Source organism: Castor canadensis, chromosome 7 (assembly GCF_047511655.1).
Source record: "Castor canadensis chromosome 7, mCasCan1.hap1v2, whole genome shotgun sequence".
NCBI lineage: Eukaryota > Metazoa > Chordata > Mammalia > Rodentia > Castoridae > Castor > Castor canadensis.
In genome coordinates, this window is record NC_133392.1 from 19903144 (window position 1) to 19924496 (window position 21353).

General features: G+C 42.7%; 1 protein-coding gene and 1 pseudogene across 1 annotated transcript in view; one reads left to right on the forward strand and one right to left on the reverse strand.

Moving 5' to 3' along the window:
• The first annotated feature begins 13338 nt into the window (after positions 1-13338).
• On the forward strand, positions 13339-16623 carry LOC141424750 (large ribosomal subunit protein eL18 pseudogene; annotated as a pseudogene).
• Positions 16624-17852: 1229 nt separating this feature from the next.
• Smc3 (structural maintenance of chromosomes 3) overlaps positions 17853-21353 on the reverse strand; it is a 34839-nt gene continuing 31338 nt past the window's right edge. Inside the window, exons 28-29 of the mRNA XM_020171542.2 lie at positions 20353-20459; positions 17853-20181 (exon numbers count right to left, since the gene is read on the reverse strand). Coding sequence (XP_020027131.1) covers positions 20110-20181; positions 20353-20459 — 179 coding nt within the window. The 3' untranslated portion in view covers positions 17853-20109. The remainder of the gene's footprint in view (positions 20182-20352; positions 20460-21353) is intronic.

The following is a 21353-nucleotide window of genomic DNA, read 5'->3' on the forward strand; positions in this document are numbered from 1 at the left end:
CAGCCCTAGGGAAGCATCTCCTACTTTTCAATAAAATTCTGATGGATATTATTCTCTACATAATTTAGTACCATCATGACCATCATGAGAAATGACTTCTCTAGATTAGTTCCAGTAAAAACATGCACTGCTTCTTCTTAAGAATGGCTTTGAAATTTGCAACACCTCCATTTTTATTGTGGCTGCCTAGAATCTCAGAACCTCACCTGAGTAGTCACAGCATACAAATTAAGTCTTATAGTTCATCTGTTGGCTTTTATTCCTCCTCAGTAACCCCCGCTTTTAAATATTCAAGTCATATTGGAAGGTTTCCTTTGTAAGCTGCCTCAAGTCCTTTATTCAAAAACTAACTAAACGATAACCCACCACTACACATTTAGGGATCCCAGGAAAGGAAAGGAGAGAAAGAGGAAAGGGAGGGGAAGAGAAGGGAATGAAAAAGAGAGAGAAGAAGAGAGAGAGAGAGAGAGAGAGAGAGAGAGAGAGAGAGAGAGAGAGAGAGAGAGAGAGAAAGGAAGAAAGAAAGAAAGAAAGGAAGAAAGAAAGAAAGAAAGAAAGAAAGAAAGAAAGAAAGAAAGAAAGAAAAGAAAAAAAGGAAGGAAGAAAGCCACTAGGAAGTGGAGACAAATCCACCCTACTAGATCCTGAGTTTGGAAGGTGCTCAATGTCAAAATGATATCAAGACCTAGGACTATTAGAAAAAAAAAAAAAGAAGCTGGACGAAGCACCCTTTGATCCTTATTAAGGCTCAAATGAGGCAGTTGCCCCAAACTAGCTCTAGCTTCTCACCTCCCATGCCTAAGCCTCCAACGAGCTTGTCATTACCACTGGCTGTCGGACGGGACATCATGAGTGTTTTACTCTATCCTCCCAAAATTGAGAAAGACAAGGGTCTTGCCTAGTTAATTGCTGCCAATTTCTAGTCACAGCAACTGATCAGCACGAAGAAGCTTGTCCCTGCTGCTGGTTTTGTCTCCTTCTGGCTCCAGAAATAGCACACATTCCCCGCCTCTGAGTTCCGCTCACTCCCTCTGAGGACACACAGACAGATTTGGATTAAAGGAACACTCACATGCTAAATGTAAACACTCATGTGCATTCAGGGTCCATTTGTTTTCAAAGTCCAGCAGCCTCCTTTGCACCTGTTGGCAGAGTATCAACTTCCTCTGTTTCATTCAGGCTGCATGGGAGAATCAATCACAGTTTCAATTACAAAGTCGATAACATTTGAGAAGCCGTGCCAGGCACTTCCACTTAATCCTCATAAAAACTGCAAAGTTTTATTATGCCCATTTTAGGGAGACAAGAACTGAGTCTCAAAGAAGTTCAAAAATGAACAAAATCACACAACAGGGCTAGGACTCAGAACGAGCACTTGGGCCTGTGAAGAGCCTGGCTCTTTCTATGACACCAGAACATAGACAGGGAACACTGGAGCCTAGCGATTGCTAGTGAGTTCATAACTTGAGGCCATATTGCTGCTCCAAGCACAAGAGTTATAACTAAACTATGAAAAATTAATCTTTGCTCAAAAGCATAACAAATCACGCACTATTCAAAATGAGCCTAAAGACACACATTTTTAACCATATGAAGAAATCTAACCCTAATGAAGAAAGTCAACAAAATCAAACAGTAGGAAAGTGTATTTCATACATGTACAGCTAAAATAACATCATCTGACAAAACTGTTCAATAGTATATGAAGGAACAATATATACACAAACAAGCAGATTTAAAAAAAAAAAAAAGAGAGAGCAAGTGAGAAGTGAAAAACAATTGATTAGTAATCTTGGCCAAAAAAAGGACAAAAATGAAAAGTAGAGTTCCACTTTTGACCAAGATGGAATAACACTTTGACATTAGGCACCAAAGAACAATGAGAAACAGGTGTGCCCTGTGACTGCTAGAGCTCACTGCCTTCAGGAAGCTTCCAAGCCACAGTCCAGGGAGGGGAAGCTGAATGGAGCCCAGTAGATGCCCTGAGTTGAGGAACAGAATGGGGAGTCTGGGAGCTAGAGTTAAAAAGACAGAGTCCAGAGAGCACACGGCCCAGACACAGAAATTCAGAGACCACAGAGGGTCCCTCTTAATTGCTCAGCAGAGTACTAATCGGTGTGTGACTAGTATCCTTTCACTATGTGAAAGGACTGGAGAGGACAGTGTCTGACACTCACACAGGATAGGTAGCCATGCCTGATCCCACCAGATAGAAAGGGAAAACTCCCAGCTGGCAGGGCGCTGGGTAGAGTACTAGAGAAAATGATTAGCATGAGTACTGCTCTGGATCTCCCTGACAAATCATAAAAAGTAGACCCAAAAGAATCAAACATTTTCCAAGTAACAAAACAAAGTTCAAGATTTGCAGCAATACCAAAATATCCAGCCCCCAACATGGCAAAATTCACAATGCCTAGCATCCAGTCAGAGATTACTAGGCATGCAGAGGCAGGAAAACACAGCCCAAAGAGAGGACAACAATAAATCAACTGAAACCAACCCAGAAAGAACACAGATGTTACAATTAGCAGAGGACATTAAAACAATTATTATAACTGCATTCCATATGTTCAAGAAGTTGAGACAGAGAGACATATGCACACACTGTCCTCACATGTGGACTCTATAACTGAGGCCATCACCAGAACTGAGCTGATTCAGTGTCACCTTTGTACTTGCAAAACTGTTGTGACATGAGCTGTGCAAACCATGCAGAAGCTTGGAACAGTGTTTATGAAAAGGGGACAAGAATGAAGGAGGCACATTCCAGCCTCCCCCAGCTCCTGGATCTTCTGGGAAGGGTGCTCTCATAAGCAGGAAAGAGCCCCCAAACCCAACATGGAGAAACTGAGACACACGACATGATAACCCCAACCTTCCCCTTCAGCCTCGCTCTTATTACTGTGGTAAACAACCAAAAAAAATCAACACACTTCTTCATCTGTGCTTCCTAGGCTCATCCCCTAAATATACTCCCGAAAGATATATATATATATATATATATATAGAGAGAGAGAGAGAGAGAGAGAGAGAGAGAGAGAGAAGGCATATTAAAAGACTCAACTAGAAATTGTTGAGATAAAGACTTAAATGATTGAGACAAACTTGATGTGATCAATGGTAGATTAGACATTGCAAAAGAAAAGATTAGTGAATTTGAAGGCATAGCTGTAGCAATCATCTAAAATGACACCCAAGAAGAAATCAGAATTGGAAAAATGAAAAGAGCACCAGTGAGCTATTTGATAACTTCAAGCAGCTTAATGTACAGGTAATAAGAGCTCTTGAAAGAAGAGAAAGGAACAGAAAATAAATATATTTGAAGAAACACAGCCAATGTCTTTGAAGTACTGAAAGAAAAATCTACCAGCCTGCACTCCAGTAAAAATATCTTTCCAACCGGGCACTGGTGGCTCACACCTGTAATCCTAGCTACTTAGGAGGCAGAGATCAGGAGGATCATAGTTCGAAGCCAGCGAAGGCAAATAGTTCTGTGAGACCCTATGTCAAAAAACCCTTCACAACAGTAGGGCTGGTGGAGTGGCTCAAGGTGAAAGCCCTGAGTTCAAGCTCCAGTACCACCACCAAAAATAAATAAATAAATAAATATATATATATATATATATATATATATATATATATATCAAAAACAAAGACGAAACAGGTCCTTTTCAAACATAGAGAAGTTGAAAGAATTTACCACCATTAGCCCACACTACAGGAAGTGTTAAAGCAAGTTTTTCTAAGTTTGCTTAGCCAGTTAGTGGCATAGGCAGGATTTGAAAACAAGCAATTTAACAACAGCAAGCACTCAACAAGCAACAGCTGATTGAGCAACTAGCGACATTCATTTCACCTTCACAACAACCGTATGAGGTAGGCACAATAATGAATCTTGAGGGCACCAGCAGAATGGGCGCCAGAGGGTTAGCCTCTCCCCTGGGAGGGCACAGGGAGCTAGAGACCTCTGTCCAGCCAGCAAAGAGCCCCCATGTTTGGCTGGCCAGCCTCAGTCCTCAGGCTAAGGGAATCAGTGAAAGAGATAGCAAAATGTGAGACCAGCCAGCATCCGACAGGTCTGGGGTGTGCAGGTGAGCCAGACCAGAAGCTGGCACTGTGCAGGAGCTCATATGGTTCCTTCCACCCCTCTAAGAATAGCATACCCCACTTCTCTCAGGTCTGCCTAACAGCCCAGGTAAAGGCGGAGGGGGGGTGTCCCCAGCAGCCCTTGGTCCCTCACAGCCTCTGAACTCTGCTAGGTGCTGACAAGGCCTCCCTCACCACCTTCTGAGTTCTGTCATGCAACAGTGACAGCTCCCATTCACAGCAGCCTCCCTTATCCATGGGGGGTGCCATCCAAGACCCAGTGGGTGTCTGAAACCTCAAAGCACTACATATACTATGTTTTTTCTATTCATATAGACGTACAATAAAGTTTAATTTATAAATTAGGTGCAGTAAAGATTGTCACTAATTAATAGTAGCAGAACAATTGTAACATATGCTGTAATAGAAATTGTGTGACCGTGGCCTCTCCACAGGTCTGACCATATGTGACTTAGCACTCTGGCAATGCTGTTTGATGCTACAGACCTATGAGATGAGATGAAGCAAGCAGCAATGCCTTCTGGGGCCATCCAGTTGGAACTCATTTTCTGTCTATGTCCTCCATCCCCAAATTTAATTCCTTTCTCAGCTTAATTAAGTGGTTATCACACACTGCAGCTGTAACTTTTGCAGTTTAAGGTGTGACAGCAAAAGTAGCTCAAATTTCATTTTCCTTCTTCACAATGTCATGGATAGAAGATTTATTCTTACCAGAGCTCTTAGCAACCTTACTATATTATCTTTTTTCCTTCCTTATGGAATTGAGAACATTCACCTCATCACTTCAAGAAGTACTTTATAAAGGCTTCTCTTTGGCAGATCCATCCAAATAGCCAACATCATTTCTCCTGTGCTTTGGGGCCATTTGTAAGTAAAATAAGAGCTAATTGGGTGCACACACCACAATACCCAACAGTTGGTCTGATATCCAAGATGGCCACTGAGTGGCTAACAGATAGGTGTTATACACCACCTGGACAGCCTGGACAAAGGGATGACTCACATCCCAGACAGGACAAACCAGGACAGAGTAAGATTTCTTCATGCTCCTCAGAATAGCATACAATTTAAAACTCATGAATTGTTCATTTCTGGAATTTTCTATTTAGTATTTTCAGATCATAATTAACCACTTGTAACTAAAACCAGGGAAAGTGAAACAGTTGATGGGGAAGAGCTACTGTATTGTGAGTCTTGTTTATTTAGTCACAATGGCAGGTGTGCAGGTAACTCATGGCTTTCATATCGTCTGAATACTTTCGGCATGCACTCAGTTTTGTGAAGGCCCTGTCAAAACCCTTCACCCATTTTAAAAACTAACATTGGGTTATATTTTTCTGATTAGATTGACAGTTTACAGCTCAAATTTGCATTATTCATTTGTAAATAAGGTTTTGGGTTTTTTTTGCTTAAGATACATTTGTATTTGTTTTTCTGAGGACAGTGTTCATCCTTTGCCCATTCTTACAGTTTTCTTATAAATGACAAATAACTCTTTATATTATGGAGATTAACCATGTGACTAAATAGCAAGACAGCTTGCTGTCTTTTGGCTTTGCTGATGGTGTACTTTTTGGCTATGTGAGGATTCTTTTAATGAAATTGAATTTGTCAATAATTTATCTTATGCTGCATGGTCATTTTAAAGTCAAATTTCCCAGTTAGACACCCAAAAAAGACAAAGTCAGGCAAAGTCTTGCTGTGTTGCACTGAGCCTGCAAAAAGGCCTGAGCTGGTGGGAACAGGGGCTTGAGTTCTTTCTCTACTCCTAACTGGTAGTGAATCCTTGGCCAAGTTAATTTACCTCCCCTCAGCTTGGTCAGTTTCTTTCTCCACAAAATGGGGATAATGTGACCCACTTTAAGAGTTTTTATCGGAATTAAATGAGAAAGTGTATGAAAAGCACCTAGCAAGCTGGATGCAGTGATGCATGACTGTAATCCCAGCTAAACAGGACATGGGAGGTAGAAATAGGAGGATTTCAGTCTGAAGCTGGACAGGGCAAAAGAGAAAGCCCCTATCTGAAAAATAACTAGAGCAAAAAGGGTTAGAGGAGTGCTTGCCTAGCAAGTGCAAGGCCCTGAGTTCAAACCCCATATCATAAATAAATAAATAAAAATAAATCCCCAACACAGAGAATAAGCCTTCCATACAAGGTAATTCTCATCTCTCTAACTGAGTTGTGTGCAGGTGCGTGCGTGTGTGTGTGTGTTTATAACAGGTGTTTGTGAGTGGCAGGAGGGAGGGCTCAGCTGTGTGTGTGTGTGTGCGTGTGTGTGTGTATAACAGGTGTTTGTGAGTGGGAGGAGGGAGGGCTCAGCTGTGGGATACAGCACACAGTTGGCTCAGTTACTCACGGCCCCAAAATAAAAAAGCTGCTTGAAGTATTTACAGGCCCCAGGATGACTGTAAATCCCACAGGCCTGGCTCCAGGCCAGAAACTCTTCACTCAGCCTCCCCACCTTCTACACTGGTGGCCAGTGTCTGGCTGCTTTACTCCCTCCCCAGGATAGCTGGCCCATGGATACCCAGAGAAACAGAGACTCCAGGGTGGTCTTGAAGGGCAGAGGCTTCAAGGTCCCAGTTCCAGGTCCTAGCCTCTGCCCTTGGGGATCTGCTGGGTTTTCTGGAGACCCCATCTGGACTACTTGCCTGCTCTGGGGACCTCTCCAGGAAAGGTGACCAGTCTAGAACCAGAGACTAGAGGGATGCACGGCCTAGGCCTCTGCCCCTTACCCCTTGGCTCAGGATGGCTGCAAATCCCAAGTCCCTTACCCAGTGGAGTTCACAGAACAAGTGGGACTTTACTTCTCAGTGTTTCTGAAAAACAGACAGGAATCCCCATTTCTATGTGCTTGTTTTTGTTCTTGATCTCTGGGAAAACTGGCAACTTAAAGTCCCAATGTCAATTTACTTCTAAACAGACCAGACACTGCTTTGCCAGTGAGCTTTGTAGAGCAGTTTTCTGTGACTTTGCTAAAGATGGGAGGCCAGGCATGTCTATCTCGGCTTCGACAGTGTTGCCAGGCAGCCCCAGGAGGCTGGTGCCAGGAAAAGAATCACAGGCAGCAAGTCTTCTTCTCACAGGGAAGTTAGAATTAGGTCGAGGCTGAGATCTAGGAGTATAGCTAAAGGGCCTTGAGTGTAATGGGAGCTTAGAGCTATGGTGGGTCCTTTTAAAGCCAGGCTTGGTGTCTCACACCTGTAATCCCAGCACTCAGCAGGCTGAGGCATCTGGGGCTACACCGTGAGACCCTATCTCAAAAAAACAAAACAAAACAATCCCTTTTGAGGGTAAACTGTAGTAGAATAAGCTGGGCATGGTGGCTCATGCCTGTAATCCTAGCTACTCAGGAGGCGAGATCAGGAGGATTTCAGTTACAGGCCAGCCTGGGCAAAAAGTTTAAGAGACCCTATCTCAATCAACTATAGTGTGAAGAGGTGCAGGCCTATCATCCCAGCTATGTGGGAGGCTGAGATTCAGAGGATTATGGTTCCAGGGCAGCCCCAGCAAATACGTTTCTGAGACCCCTCTCAACAGAAAAACCCTAAGTGTGGTGGCACACACCTGTTATCCAGCTACAGCAGCAAGCATAAATAGGAGGCTTGTAGTCCAGACCAGCCTGGGAAAAAAGCGAGACCCTATCTCAAAAATGACCAGAGCAAAAACGGCTGGAGGCCTGGAGTGCAAGTGGTACAGTGCTTGCCTAGCAAGCATGAAGCCCTAAGTTCAAACCACAGGATCACCAAAAAATAAATAAAAAGATAGTGGATAAAAGATGACTGCAAAATCTTGGCTATTACTGTATGGAGAGATGAGCCCAATCCCCTCTCCTCAGAGCTAGGCTGGGTTTAGCAACTTGCTGACAGATTAGAGGCCTAGCAGCTTCCATGATAGCCATTTGTTGACTTTCTCTCTTATAACCCTCCTTGTAAAAAGTCCAGCTACCCTGAGTCCTCCTTGCCATAGATATCACTGGAAGGCCTCTGGCTGACAGTGCCAGCCTGGCCTGGCCTTCCAGCCACACCTAATAATTCACCGGATATGGAGTAAAGCCACCTTGGACATTGAGTCCATTTGGCAACTCAGTCCTACCTAAATGACTACCACTGCGGCTACCTGGAGCAAAGAACCACCCAGCTGAGCCCTGCCTGGATTCCTGACCCATCAAATCATGAGATGGAATAAAATGGTGATGCTTTGATCTGAGATTGGGTGTCATTTGTTAAAAATAGATTCCTGTATGATAAATTCTCCATCTTGAAGCTGCCGAGTCCTTTCTACACTGAGCGCCTAATCGTGGGTATTTATTTACTTAGAGATGGGGTCTTGCTGAATTGCCCAGGTTGGCTTTGAACTCTTGTAGTCTTTGACCTCAAGTGGTCTTCCTGCCTCAGCCTGGGTTTTTTAAAAAGTCTGTGTTAAAACTGTCTTTGGCTTTACTATGAATTTAACTTGGATATCAACTAATACAAAGAAAACAAAAAAGTCACAGCCTTTTGGTCCAAGCCCTGTGTAAGGCACAGCCCTCACTTAATTATCAAACTGCCTTTGAAGACAGTTTCATGCACCACCTCCATTTTACCAGAGGAAAAGGAAACAAGGGTTAGCAAACTTGCCATGAGAGAGAGGCAGGGCTGAGATTCAAAACCCTGTCCATGTGGGAATCCCTGCATGGTGGGAACTTGCTTGAGACCTGTCTGCCTATGAAACCACACACCAGGACAGGCTGTGCTAGTGACAGTAGACACTGTGGACACTGTGGTAGACACTGGAATGAGAATCCCAGCATCCCAGGAGAGCTGCCTCCAGTAAGACAAATGAGGACAAACTCCAGCCCAGCCTTTTTCGCCCTCCCAAGCCCCCTCCTCAGGACCCTGCCACAGCTGTCACCATCATAGTCTCCTATCCAGTTACAGGCCCAAAGCCTCCGGCTACCTCCTCCTCCTCCTCCTTCCAGTCCACAGGGGGATGGGACCATCCTTCCTGGGAACATTGAAGCCAGAGCACAGATCTATCTGCCAGCTGCTGACATCACTGTGCCCACCCCCCTCTGAGCTCATTCCCTGGGGTCTAAGGCGGCTGTTGACTTTGTTTAGATGTGCAATGCCAACCAGGCCTGGGCTCTGCACCTGCTGCTGAGGGAGTTGCCGTCTACTTCCTACCCAGTGTTCTCCTCTCCCCTCCTCCCCTCCCCTCCCCTCTCCTCTCCTCTCCTCTCTTCCTCTCCCTCCTCTCCTCTCCTCTCTTCCTCTCCCTCCTCTCTCCTCTCCCATGCACTACTGCTGGCTCAGGAGAGGCAATACTCAGTTCAGTGACTTGGCCTATTCCTAACCTAAGCTTCAGTTTTCTTATCTGAAAAACTGGTTGGGCTGTTGGAGTAGCTCAATTAGTGGAGTACCTGCCTCACAAGGGTGAAAGCCCTAAGTTCAAACCTCAGCACTGACAAAAAAAGAAGGGAGGGAAGGAAGGAAGGAAGGAAAGAAAGAAAAGCTGAATAACTGGTTAATCATACCACCTAAGTCAAAGGTTTTATATCCCTTGACAAATGATTGTTGACTGAAACCAGAACCACCCCCAAATGATCCACTCATTCCTATGGTGCATTCCTCACCCCACTCTGGTCGACCATCATTCCCACAAGCTCCGGGGTTGACTCTACCTGAGGGGCTCTGCATCGGGTCTCCTCCCTGCCAACCTGGAGTCCAGGGACTACTTTCCTCATGGTCACACTTCTGAGGGTTCACATGAGGGAGGCCAGAAAAGCTTCATGCATTTAGAAAATGTATCCAGTACTTGGAAATAAGGCGACAAGTACATTGGATAATTTTCAAATCCACATTAACAGCATGGTCCAAAAGGCCCCCTAAGGGGCATTTGACTTTCTAGGTAACCTTTTCTAGGTGACTGTTTGACCCACTATTTCCTACTGTTTAAGACCCAGACTCTATAAAATGAGCTGTTAACTTAAAGAGGAACAGAGGATTGGTAAATTGAAAGTGATTGTTGTTAGTGAGAAAAGATAACCCAAATTATTATTATTATTTGGTTTTGCCGCATAGAACTTTTGTCACCTTGCTGGTTACCTCACTAATGAGATAAGTCACTGTCACATGTTCTCCAGTTCTCCAGTACAAAAATCATGTTTTCCACTTTTTCAAAATTATGCTTCAACATAGATCCTACATTTTGGAAGGAGGTGAGAGTTGGGGAGTGAGGACCCTCCAGGGTGGAAATTGGAAGGTTGAAACCCCCGTGAATGGTGAGAGATCGTAGGATGGAGAGGATGACTGAGTGTCAGGCAGGAAAGCACACTGTGTTGAGTGGATGATGCTTAGGATACTGGGTTGTGGGTAGGTGAGGAAGGGTGTGTGCAAGGTGAAGGTGTGTGTGTGTGAGTTGGGGGTGGAGGTAGACAGAACAACAAAGGTGTGATTGCTGGTCACCAGTGGTGTGGCAAAGGGCAGCCAAGCCAGTTTGTTGGGCCCTCCTCCTAAACCTTCGAGGAGATGGCCAAGAAAACCCAACAAGGGGGAAGTTTAAGCATGAGAGAGATCAGAAAAAGTCTTCAGGAGGTAAGAGGAAAGTTTCAAGGGCTGGGGATGAGGCTGAAGACTCCAGGAGGCTTATGGATGTGAAGTTTTGGGGGAAGGTGGGAGAACATGGAAGATGACACACAGCAAGGATCTGCTCCTCTGGTCCAAGAATGAAGGCAGCTGCTACCCTAGTCTGGCTTCTGACAGCTGCACAGGTGCTATGGTAGTTGTCTTTGGTGACAGGACTCACCCTGACTGGACTGGAGGAGACCTCCATAGATTGGGTAGTGCTCATGCTTTAACAAACCCACCAAAAAGATTTCTCCAGTTCACAGACCAGCCTTTGTTCAAAAGGTGAAAGGTTTCAGTAGGTCCAACCCACACAAGAGGCCAGATTTCCCTTGTTCACAGGTCCACCCCTGCCCTAGACTCTCCTGGAGAAGGGACTGCAGAAATTGCATTTCAGAATCACTGCAAGGGAATCTGATGAGGCAAGGACCAGGTTTGGATTAGGCACTCTGGTTGCTAACTTTGTCTCTGGACAAAGTTCTGGTGCAGTTCTTCTAGAATCCTACCTAGCCACCAGATGCATTTCTTTGGTAAGGTGAAGTGGCCAGGGGGCATTTTCTCTCTAGCTCTCCACCCGCTTCCCATTGCTCTGTGGGTAGAACCTAGTGAAAGAGAACTGTGGCAATGACAGAAATTTGAGGGAGAAGCCACTGAGGGGAAAAGCTGCCTGTGGTGTTACTGGAGCTGACTTGTCTACAAGTGGAAAGCTCCTTCGCTGACAGAGACCATGTGTCTGTGAACTTTAGAAGTGGGCAAGGTCTATACTGGATTCTAGCTTTCACTGATTTGAATTTTGTGGCCATGGTGGGTAACTACCTGAGTTTCAGTTCCCTCCTTTGGAAAATGGGAAGAATGGGGCTGTTGTCTGCCATAAAGAATATAAATCATATTAGGTGTCAGTGGCTTACACCTGTAATCCCAGCTACTCAGGAGGCTGAGATGGGGAGGATCATGGTTCCAGGCCAGCCCAGGCAAAAAGAAAAAAAAAATTGCGTGACCCCACATCTCAATAGCAAAAAGCTGGTCTTGGTGTTATGCATCTGTCGTCCCACCGATGGCAAGAAGCTTAAAACAGGAGCACTGCCATCAGGCTAACCTGGACAAAAAAGCAAGACCCTATCTCGAAACAACCAGAGCAAAAATGGCTGGAGGCATGCCTAGCAAGCACAAAGCCCTGAGTTCAAACCCCAATAACTACCATATATATGTAATCACTCAGTATTCATATGTATGTGTGTGTGTGTGTGTGTGTGTGTGTGTGCCATTATCAGTCACGTATTCATTCAACAAAACAGCGAAAACAAGAAATAATCACACATGGTCCCAAGATACATAGAGCTTACAAAGTAGGTCATAAAGGAACACTAAGAAGAGATTTTGTCTTTAAAGTGACAGAGGAAAAAGAAGTATGAGGGAAAGCACAGGATTGCTTAGACGAGAATTCTGCCCCTGTCCCTTCTTTGGACTCCATCTATTGGCACAAGACTAGATTAGAGGTCCAGAAAAGGGATGTGCCTTAAGGAACCCTGAGAACCTTTGGCTTTATAGGACAAATGAAGTTGTCATCCTAGCCCCTGCCTTGGAAAACTGGGACTATTCTTCAATTTCCATCCTCCCTACCTCAAATATCACAAGTTTCAAGGCTTACAAAGTACAAAGTGAGGCACAATTAAATGGATTTGAGGAAAGGAGAACACAGAGACAGGTAGAATCCCAGTCCTGTTCTTCAGAACTGGAAGGTGGATCAGAGGAAAAAGGCCCAGGCTTCTCTGGGAAAGCTGAGCTCTATGTGGCAGGCTCAGGGGTAGTGGCACGGGATAATGGCAGTGCCCCATGTGCATCCTTTTTCCCTTTTTAAGTTGGGAGAGACTAGGGTTGGGGCAGGTGAGGGGAACTGAAGGCTACCTGCTGGGGAATAGCATGTACACAGGTCCTACAGAGCACGGGGAAGTAGGTGCTCCTCAGATATCATCTGAAATGGCCGTCACACCCTAGGACCTTGTCAAGGCAAAGCAAAGCATGCCTCATGGCAGGGCAGCCCTAGGGAGGTAAGCAGCAAGAAAGACCAAAGCTCCACACACCTGGCAGATTTTCGGCTGCCCAAGGAAGTGTGGTAAGTGCTGGTTCTAACTTCATTTTGAGTTGGAGGTGGCAGCCAGAGGGGCCTGGTGGAGTAGAATAAACCAGGCCCCACTCAGCTCCACTTCCCAACAGGAATTTTTAGGCAAGTCATTTTACACCCGAGGAATGTGATTTCTTCTGCAACCTGGGGTTACCACCACCCACTTGAAGTTGCTGCCCTTTAGGAAGAACGATGATAAAAGGGCTGTCTGGTACCTTGTAGATAATTAAGCTGCTCACACAAGGTTAACCCACATGCACCAATACACAGAACGAGGCTGTCTCTGAAAGAATGTCATCTTCATGCTTCTGCCTCAAGGGATCAAGAGATCACTTGTAATCAAATGTCTCTTTGTCTTCTACCCAGCAAGGGCGGAGGTTAGAGGGTTACAGGTTAGACAACTAACAAGTGTGTGTCTACAAGAAAACAAAACAATGGTAAAGCCACTGCAAGGCCTCTTTGGCACCCAGCTTCAGTGATTTTCTCTTCTTGCGGTTCCTGGGGGCTCTTAAGGGCACAGCTGAGAGGCTGGGTCAGTGCCAGTATTCACGTCAGAGCAAAGCAGATGAAGCCCTGTGGAGAGTCCTCGCTGTGTGACTGCAGCAGAGGCAGGGCTGAGGGCACAGCATGCAGACCTGCTCCTTCCGACGGGGATGCTCCACTCTTAAACAGCACAGAACCTGGGCTTCTGGAAAAATTCTAAAGCCGGCAACAGTGCCTTCTTCAAAGCTATAGCAAACAAGCTGGCACTGTTCTCACCACGCTGGCAAAACACAGGGGACTGACTGTTAACCGGAACTCGGTTTTGTTGAGGAGAGGACTTGGTAAACTGGAAAGCAACATAGTAGGTGAGGCTGTTTTGATTAAGGAATGCCAGGTTAGAGAAAGAACAAATGGGTTTAAATGAGGACTCAGGAGGCTCAGGCTGAAAACTACCGCTCTGGGAACAAACAGGTAGGGCTGCTGCAAGAAGGGTTGCCATTTGTTAACAAGATCTTATTGACCCTTTCCGGACCTGGCCGAGCAGGAGGCGCTATCGTGGGAGTCGACATCCGCCACGACACGGACCGAAAGGTTAGGCGGCTGATGGTGGAGCTGTACAGGTTCCCGGGCAGACGGACCGACTGCACCTTCGACCAGGCTGTGCTGAAGAGGTTGTTCATGAGTCGGACCAGCCGGCCGCCTCTCTCCCTCCCGGGACGATACTCAAGATGAAGCTTCCTGGCCGGGAGAAGCAAAGCTGTAGAGGCGGGGACCGCACGGGTGAGGGTGACGCGCGGTGCTGCGGATGCCCAAGCCAAAGGTGTGCGCTCGTGTAAGCAGCCGGGCCGCAGCCGCGTCCTCGAGGCTGGGGAAGATCCTCACCTTTGACCAGCTGGCCCTGGACGCCCCCAAAGACCGCGGCACCGTCCTGCTTTCCGGTCCCCGTAAGGGCTGGAGGTGTACCGGCATTTTGGCAAGGCCCCAGGAACCGCACACAGCCACACCAAACCCTATGTCCGCTCCAAGGGCCGGAAGTTCGAGCGCGCCAGAGGCCGAGGTGCCAGCCGAGGCTACGAAAATTAACTCCAGATCACACCCCATTATTACAGATTTTGGAAGCCCCCCTCCCCCCACAAAAAAAGATCTTATTGACCAGCTGCCGTGTAGCTTTTAGAGCAATGACCTGTTGCGAGCACGAGGTACCTTTGGCTAAAAGCATTGAATTTATGACTGAGTTGCAAGCAGTGAACACTTAGCTCATAAACTGCTACAACAGAACTCTTAATATCAGACCTTGACCTTCTCATTGCTCCTGGAACTCTAAGAACTAGTTTGAAAAATTACACTAAAAGAATGGGAGGGGGAGGGGCTGGTAGGTGTGAAGGGCCCCCTCTAGCGGTTCTGGAGGAAAATGAGTTGAGGACTTAGGTAACTGGCAGGAAAAGTGGCACGGACAAAGCGGAGGCAAGCCTCAATCTTCCCAGCCTCTGCAACCACCACTTGTGACTGAGGTAAGCTTCACTGACTCTCACCTCAGGAAACCTCTCCTTATCAGTGCACGGACTTCACTACCTTACACATTACCTGCCTTGCGACCTTAGTCCCAAAAGATTGGTTTTAAACCTATGTCCTCCAGGCTCCTTTTTCTTTGGGTGCCAGTGTTTCCGTCTCAGCTTTATGTATTTCCATGCTTCTAGTCTTTTTGACTATTTTAAATAGCTTAATAATTTTCAGCTGAATTAATGAGCCAAAGCAGAACCTGGCACTACTACACATTTTGATGTGTTTGGTAATCGGCCTGAAAGGAACTCAACTACACAAAATCCATAGAAGATAACACTCACACGCTAATGTCTATTTGCAACAGACTTATAACAACCAGTGTGATGACCTGAGAGAATAAATATATCCACGTTCTCTTTACAAACCTAATCTCCATGCTGCCTCCTGTCACTGAGCAGTCACTGGCTGCCACAAGGGCTCTTACACCCAGGAGACTCTCTGTCTCTAGGAAGGGGAGACTGAGTGCCACAGGGTAGATTTATGGAGCAACACTGGCAACTTCCACACAGGAGACTGGCAGCCAAGAGTAACCCAGTCCCCCTAGGACATGCCGACAAGTGACCAGAGTGTACCTAAATAGGTGAGGTCTAAAGAAAATAGTAGGGAGGGAAAAGGGCAAAAACTAGACCATAGTGATTTGTACCCTTAAAATCTCTCTCTGTAATGTGTTAAGATCAACACAGTGCAAGTATGATAAATCTCCATTTTAGTTAGCATAAAAGAAAGAGCAAATGTACTAAAAAGTCTGTTCCACTGAAGCAGGAAAGCCAAGACTTGATTCTGGCTTAGTTTCTAAGTATGGTTGAGTATTCATTTAGGCTGCTTACCTGATTTGGACTTCAAATTTTCTCATCTGTAAAATTAAAGTATTAAACTAAAAAAAATTGTGTCTCTAGAACTAAGTATGTCCTAACTGTAAGGTCCTGTTATTTTCAGCTTAGACAAGTATAAACAAGAAAGCCACATTTAAGAGGATCTGCTTTGAAATAACTGACCAGCTTGCCAAACTGTTTCTTCTAGAAATGTTAATTCAGTCAACCTACTTTTCAAGAATTAATGTGTGCTCAACTACGCACCTGTCTAGCAATCATAAGGCCCTGAGTTCAAAAAATAACCTGCCCCCCTAAGAAAACAGAATCAACGTGATAAACTGGGGATTAGCACAATGGGGGTTAGGACTTCACCATAAAAATTTGAGGATGTAATTCAGTCCACAGTAGGCAGTAAAGAATTTGACTATGCTAATGTAGAAAAAAAGGTGAGGAGGGAAAAAAAAATGACCAAAATAAAGGCCTAACACACTTCTAGGCATATATCATCAATATTACTTTTCCCAAATGAAAAGAATGACTTCTTTCTCCCAAAAGAAGTACAAAACTACAGGAAAAGGGACATTGCTATTACCTATTCTTCATCCAAATGATGTTAACTTCCACCAAACTATATGTAAGTGTAAAAGAAAAAAGGAAAGGAAAAACTCCTGAAGTAGGAAAGGCCCTCCTAATGCAGGTAGCAGGTTCACACTTTGTCATCACTGTTAACTGCATTAATATGCAGCTGGTTCCCATTTATTCCTCCTCTGCTTAACACTTCAGACTCAGCACAAAAGTGGAAACCTGGATTATTTGTATCTCAGAACAAGGAACTATTCTTGAGTAAAAGATAAAGAAACTACTTCTATAACAAATCAAGACAGAACACACTCTGCCCCTCTGTGGCAAGCATCCCAGCAACTTCGTGCTGTGTCCTTTGAAATCCTAGTACTGTTCTCTTTTCACGAACGCTGTTCTCTTTTCATGAGCTTCCAGTGTCTCATGAAAGTTTATGAAGCTTTATGGGAAGCTGAGCAAAAGTGCTAGTTCCCTATGTGGAGTTGTTAAGAAAAAAGCTCCTTTTATGAATTAAACATGTATTTTAAAACCACGTTTGCTACTGCTTAAGTAAAATAATCCTTAAAAAACATCAGCTTTCAGACTCGATGGCTCAAGTGACAAAGCATCTACTTTGCAAGCGTAACGCCCTGAGTTCAAACTCCAGTACCACCACATACACACACACACACACACACACACAAAATCAGCTTGCACTTTTTCTGCATTTTATTTTTATTACTCATAGTAATATCATTTCTGTGAACTGTGCTGGAAAGGAAGAAATAAAACTATCCCAATTTGCATGACTGTCTATTGGAGAATCTCAAAGATTCTACCCAAAAAGCTACTACAACTACTATGGGAGTTGTTTCCAAGGTCATTGATCTGCAGCATGAGCCACACTTAGTGGCTTAATTTCAAAGAACAGAGTATGGATCTTTACAATGAAGAAACCTAGCAAATAATCTTGGGCCGGTAAACATCACTGGCGATAAAGCATATTAATATGTACTGCTATGATGAAGATACTTTACATCTATGCTGTTATTTAATATTTAACCCCAAAAAGCTATCAGAGAAAACCAAGTTCTACAAATATCTGAAAAATATTCCTCAAAATTGTCAAAGTATGAGAAACAAAGACAGACTCAAACTGTCACAAACCAGATGATACACGACAACCAAAGGTACCATAGTATTTTCTATGGAATCCTAGAAAAGATAAAGGACATTAATAAAAACACTTCTGAAATGTGAATAAAATCTGGCCTTTAGTTGGCAGTAATACAGCAACACTGAGTGATAAATACACCATGGTAATCATGAGAGGTTGAATTGTGTCCTCCCTCCCAAATTCACACGCTGAAGTCCTAATCCAAATTCACATGCTGAAGTCCTAATCCCCAGTAGTTCCAAATGTGGCTGTAATCGGAGACAGGGCCTTTAAAGAGGCGACTAAGTTTAAATGAAGCCTTAAATCCAACGTGATTAGTATTCTCATTGGAAAAGGAAATTTGAACACATGGTTTTTTTTTTTAATGTTGTACTTCAAAAGACACCATTAAGAAAGTAAGAACACAAGCAGGGACAAAGGTGCATCAGTATATACCTGATAAAGGACATATATTTGGAATACATAAAGAACTCTTAAAATGCTGTAAGAATGCAAGTAACAACACAAAAATAGGCAAAAGATACAGACCAAAGAAGATATGCAAATAATAAGTACATACTGCCATTAGTCACAGGAAAATGCAAATTAAAACCACTATAAGACACCATTCCACACTCACAAGAATGACTCTACTAACAATAATGATTAAAAAAAAAAAAAAAGAGTAATAAACGTTGGTAGGAATGTGGAAAAATCCTAACCCTCAGGTATTATTGGTGAGAATGTAAAATGTTCAGCTCCTTTCAAAAAGTTTAGCATTCACACAAAATGTTAAAACATATTTACCCTAAGACTCAACAACTTCATACCTAAGAAATATGAAAACATACATCCACACAAAAACTTGTTCACCAGTATTTGTAACAGCATTATTTATAATAGCAAAATGCCCAAATAACAAATGGATAACCAAACCACTGAAATATACTCATAAAATAAGAAATTATTTGCTAACAAAAAGGAATGAAGTACTGACACATTGTATCATAAATGAACCTTGAAAACAACATGTTTAATAAAAGATACTAGTCATGAGGGGTTGCATATTGTATGATTCCATTTATAAGAACAGCCACAACAGGTAAATCTATAGTATGTGACAGAAAGTCATTTTGTGGGACTGGGATATAGCTCAAGCAGTAGATCATCTGCCTTGCACGAACCCTGAGTTCAAACCCCACTACTGTAAAAAAAAAGTCATTTTGTGGTTGCAAGAAACTGAAGGGAGGAGTTTCTTTTTGTGGTAATAAAAATGTTTTAAAATTAGACTGTAGAAATGTCTGCACAATTCTATGAATATACTAAAAATACTGAATTGCACATGTACATGGTCAAATTTTAAGGTGTGTGAATTATATCGCAATAAAGCCATTTAAAAATAGCAGCAAAGGGCGGTGGAGGGGCTCAAGCGGTACAGTGCCTGCTTAGCAAGTGTAAGGCCCTGACTTCAAACCCCAGTACTGGGAAAAAAGCAAAAGCCCCAAAGACCTCATAGGAGAGTGTTTCAGTAACAAAGTGTTCTAAAACTACTTACTTATCCAGAAAAACAAGGAGATTACATAGCTCATGTTTTTTGGTTTTAATGTTCTTCATTTAAACTAACTTCTCAAACTCACGAATTCTATTAAATATACAGCCATCTTAAATAATTTTCAAAGGGCTGTTATGCTGAGTTAAAATAGGGGTACTAGTCCTCAAACTCAAAGCAGCAATGATTGGAACACTGCTGCCTTAAGATTTTGATTTACACTAAGAATCCCCTCCCCGTAAAATGAATACATCCTAAAAAAGTTATTGAAAAAAAAGGGGGGTAGGACAGTGAATATGATGCAAAAAATGTGTATACATGTAAGTGAATGCAAAAATGATTACCTGTTGAAACTACTCCAGGTGAGGAGTGAATTCATGTATTGATGTATTGATGTATTGTGCTACCTTGTAAGAACTGGTGTAAATGCCACAGTGTAACACTCCCCATCACAACAATAAAGGAAAAAAAAAAAAAAGATTTTGATTTAACCAAGCTGGGAAAGAACCCATCGGTGTTACATTTTTAGAGTGGCCCCCATGGACTGATTCAAGCATGTAGTCAAGATTAAAAGCAACTGATTTAACAAACACAATATGAAATCTTTTAACCTTCTTTTCAGTGAAAAAAACCCTTTCTTAGGCAAAATAAGTATTTATATTAATTTGCTATTCCATCAAAGAATCTTAAGACTGGAAGACACCAGGAAGACCTATGTGGTCAGGTCAAATTAAATGAATGAAAAGTACATATTTAAGAAAAATTTGTTTCTAATCAGAACCATGACAAATAAGAGCCACATAAAACACTAAATTAGTCACAAAACCATTATTTAATTGAAGCTATAAAAAAGAGGCAGTATAATTGGTAAAATAATTAGGAAAGAATATTTAGAATGTTTCAAAAGATTTAAAATAGGATCAGGACACTTTACAAAAAGCTGTGTGGGAAATAAAATTCTTAAACAATAAGTAAAAATGTAACATTACAGAGTATCTTATAAAATACAAAGACAGAAATATAAAAGGACTATGTATGTTCTAAATCTGAGAACTATTAATAATGACCAAACATGTAGGTTTAAATTTACAGTTCTTGGGTATGACAAACATATTACTATACACATCTTCCAAACCAGCAACAGTATTTTCAATTAACCATGTGTAGTATCGTCTTCTACAAAGTCTTTGGCCATCTCTGCTGTGATCACATCAATGTGACTAACCTGAAGAACAATAAATGTTAAGAACAAAATTTGTTAAAATTTTAAATAAATGTACCAGTGTACGCACTGTACAGTTTAATATTTAAAATAAATAGCCTAATACATAAGTTTTATGTATCATGTCAAATGGATTTAATACTAGCAAACAAACTTCATGTAAAATAAGATTACCTTGTTTCTGAATTTTACACCATAGAATTTGTCAGCTGACTCAAGCAGTTCAGGCCTAAAAGTAGTTGTAATAAACTGAGCATGTACAGCAAGCTCCATAATCATATCTGTGAAAAGTACAGTAATTTAATAAATCTCTTTTCTCAATAGATCTGAAAATTTAAAAAAGCAACTTTTTTTTCACTTACCTAAAATTCAACCTTGTCAAAATAACCTTTTATTTTCCATACATATATATACAAAAATTACCAATCTGACTTTTTTCTTTTTTTGGCGGTGTGGGCCTCACACTTGCTAGGCAGGTGGTGCTCTACCACTTGACCCACTCCACCAGCCCTTTTTTGTGTTGGGTATTTTCAAGATAGGGTCTTGCAAACTATTTGCTTGGGCTGACCTTAAACTGCAATCCTCCTGATCTCTGCCTCCACAGTAGCTAGGATTACAGGCACAAGTCACTGATACTTGGCATAGTACAGGGCTTTGCACTTGCAAGGCAGGAGAGCTTGTTTAGGCGAAGCCTCCAGCAACCAATCTGACTTTTAAAAGTATGAATCTTTAACCTCAGAATCTTAAAACTACAGAATAAAGTTTTTAGTTAATATAAGAAAGAGTTATTATATTTAATATAAAGAACTTTTCTTATTTCGGTATAAAATCTTTTTGGGATTTTTTTTTTTTTGCAATACCAGAGTTTGAACTTAGGGCCTGTGCTTGCTAAGCAAGTGCTCTATCATTTGGATGACCCCCCCTCTTGCCCAACACACACATACTAACCACTCCCCAGAATTAAGATTCTTTAAATACAAAATCAGTATGCTTTTGAAGATTTTTAAACATCTACTTCTCATATAACTAAACTTTGAAATGTATTCTAATATTAAACTACTAAAACTGCTGAAAGAGAAATTATCTTAACTGACTCTGTATCATCTAGTCACACCAAATACCTCCAGCAATAATAAAACCACTATAAAAGAGGCAGGCTATTATCTTGAAATAAG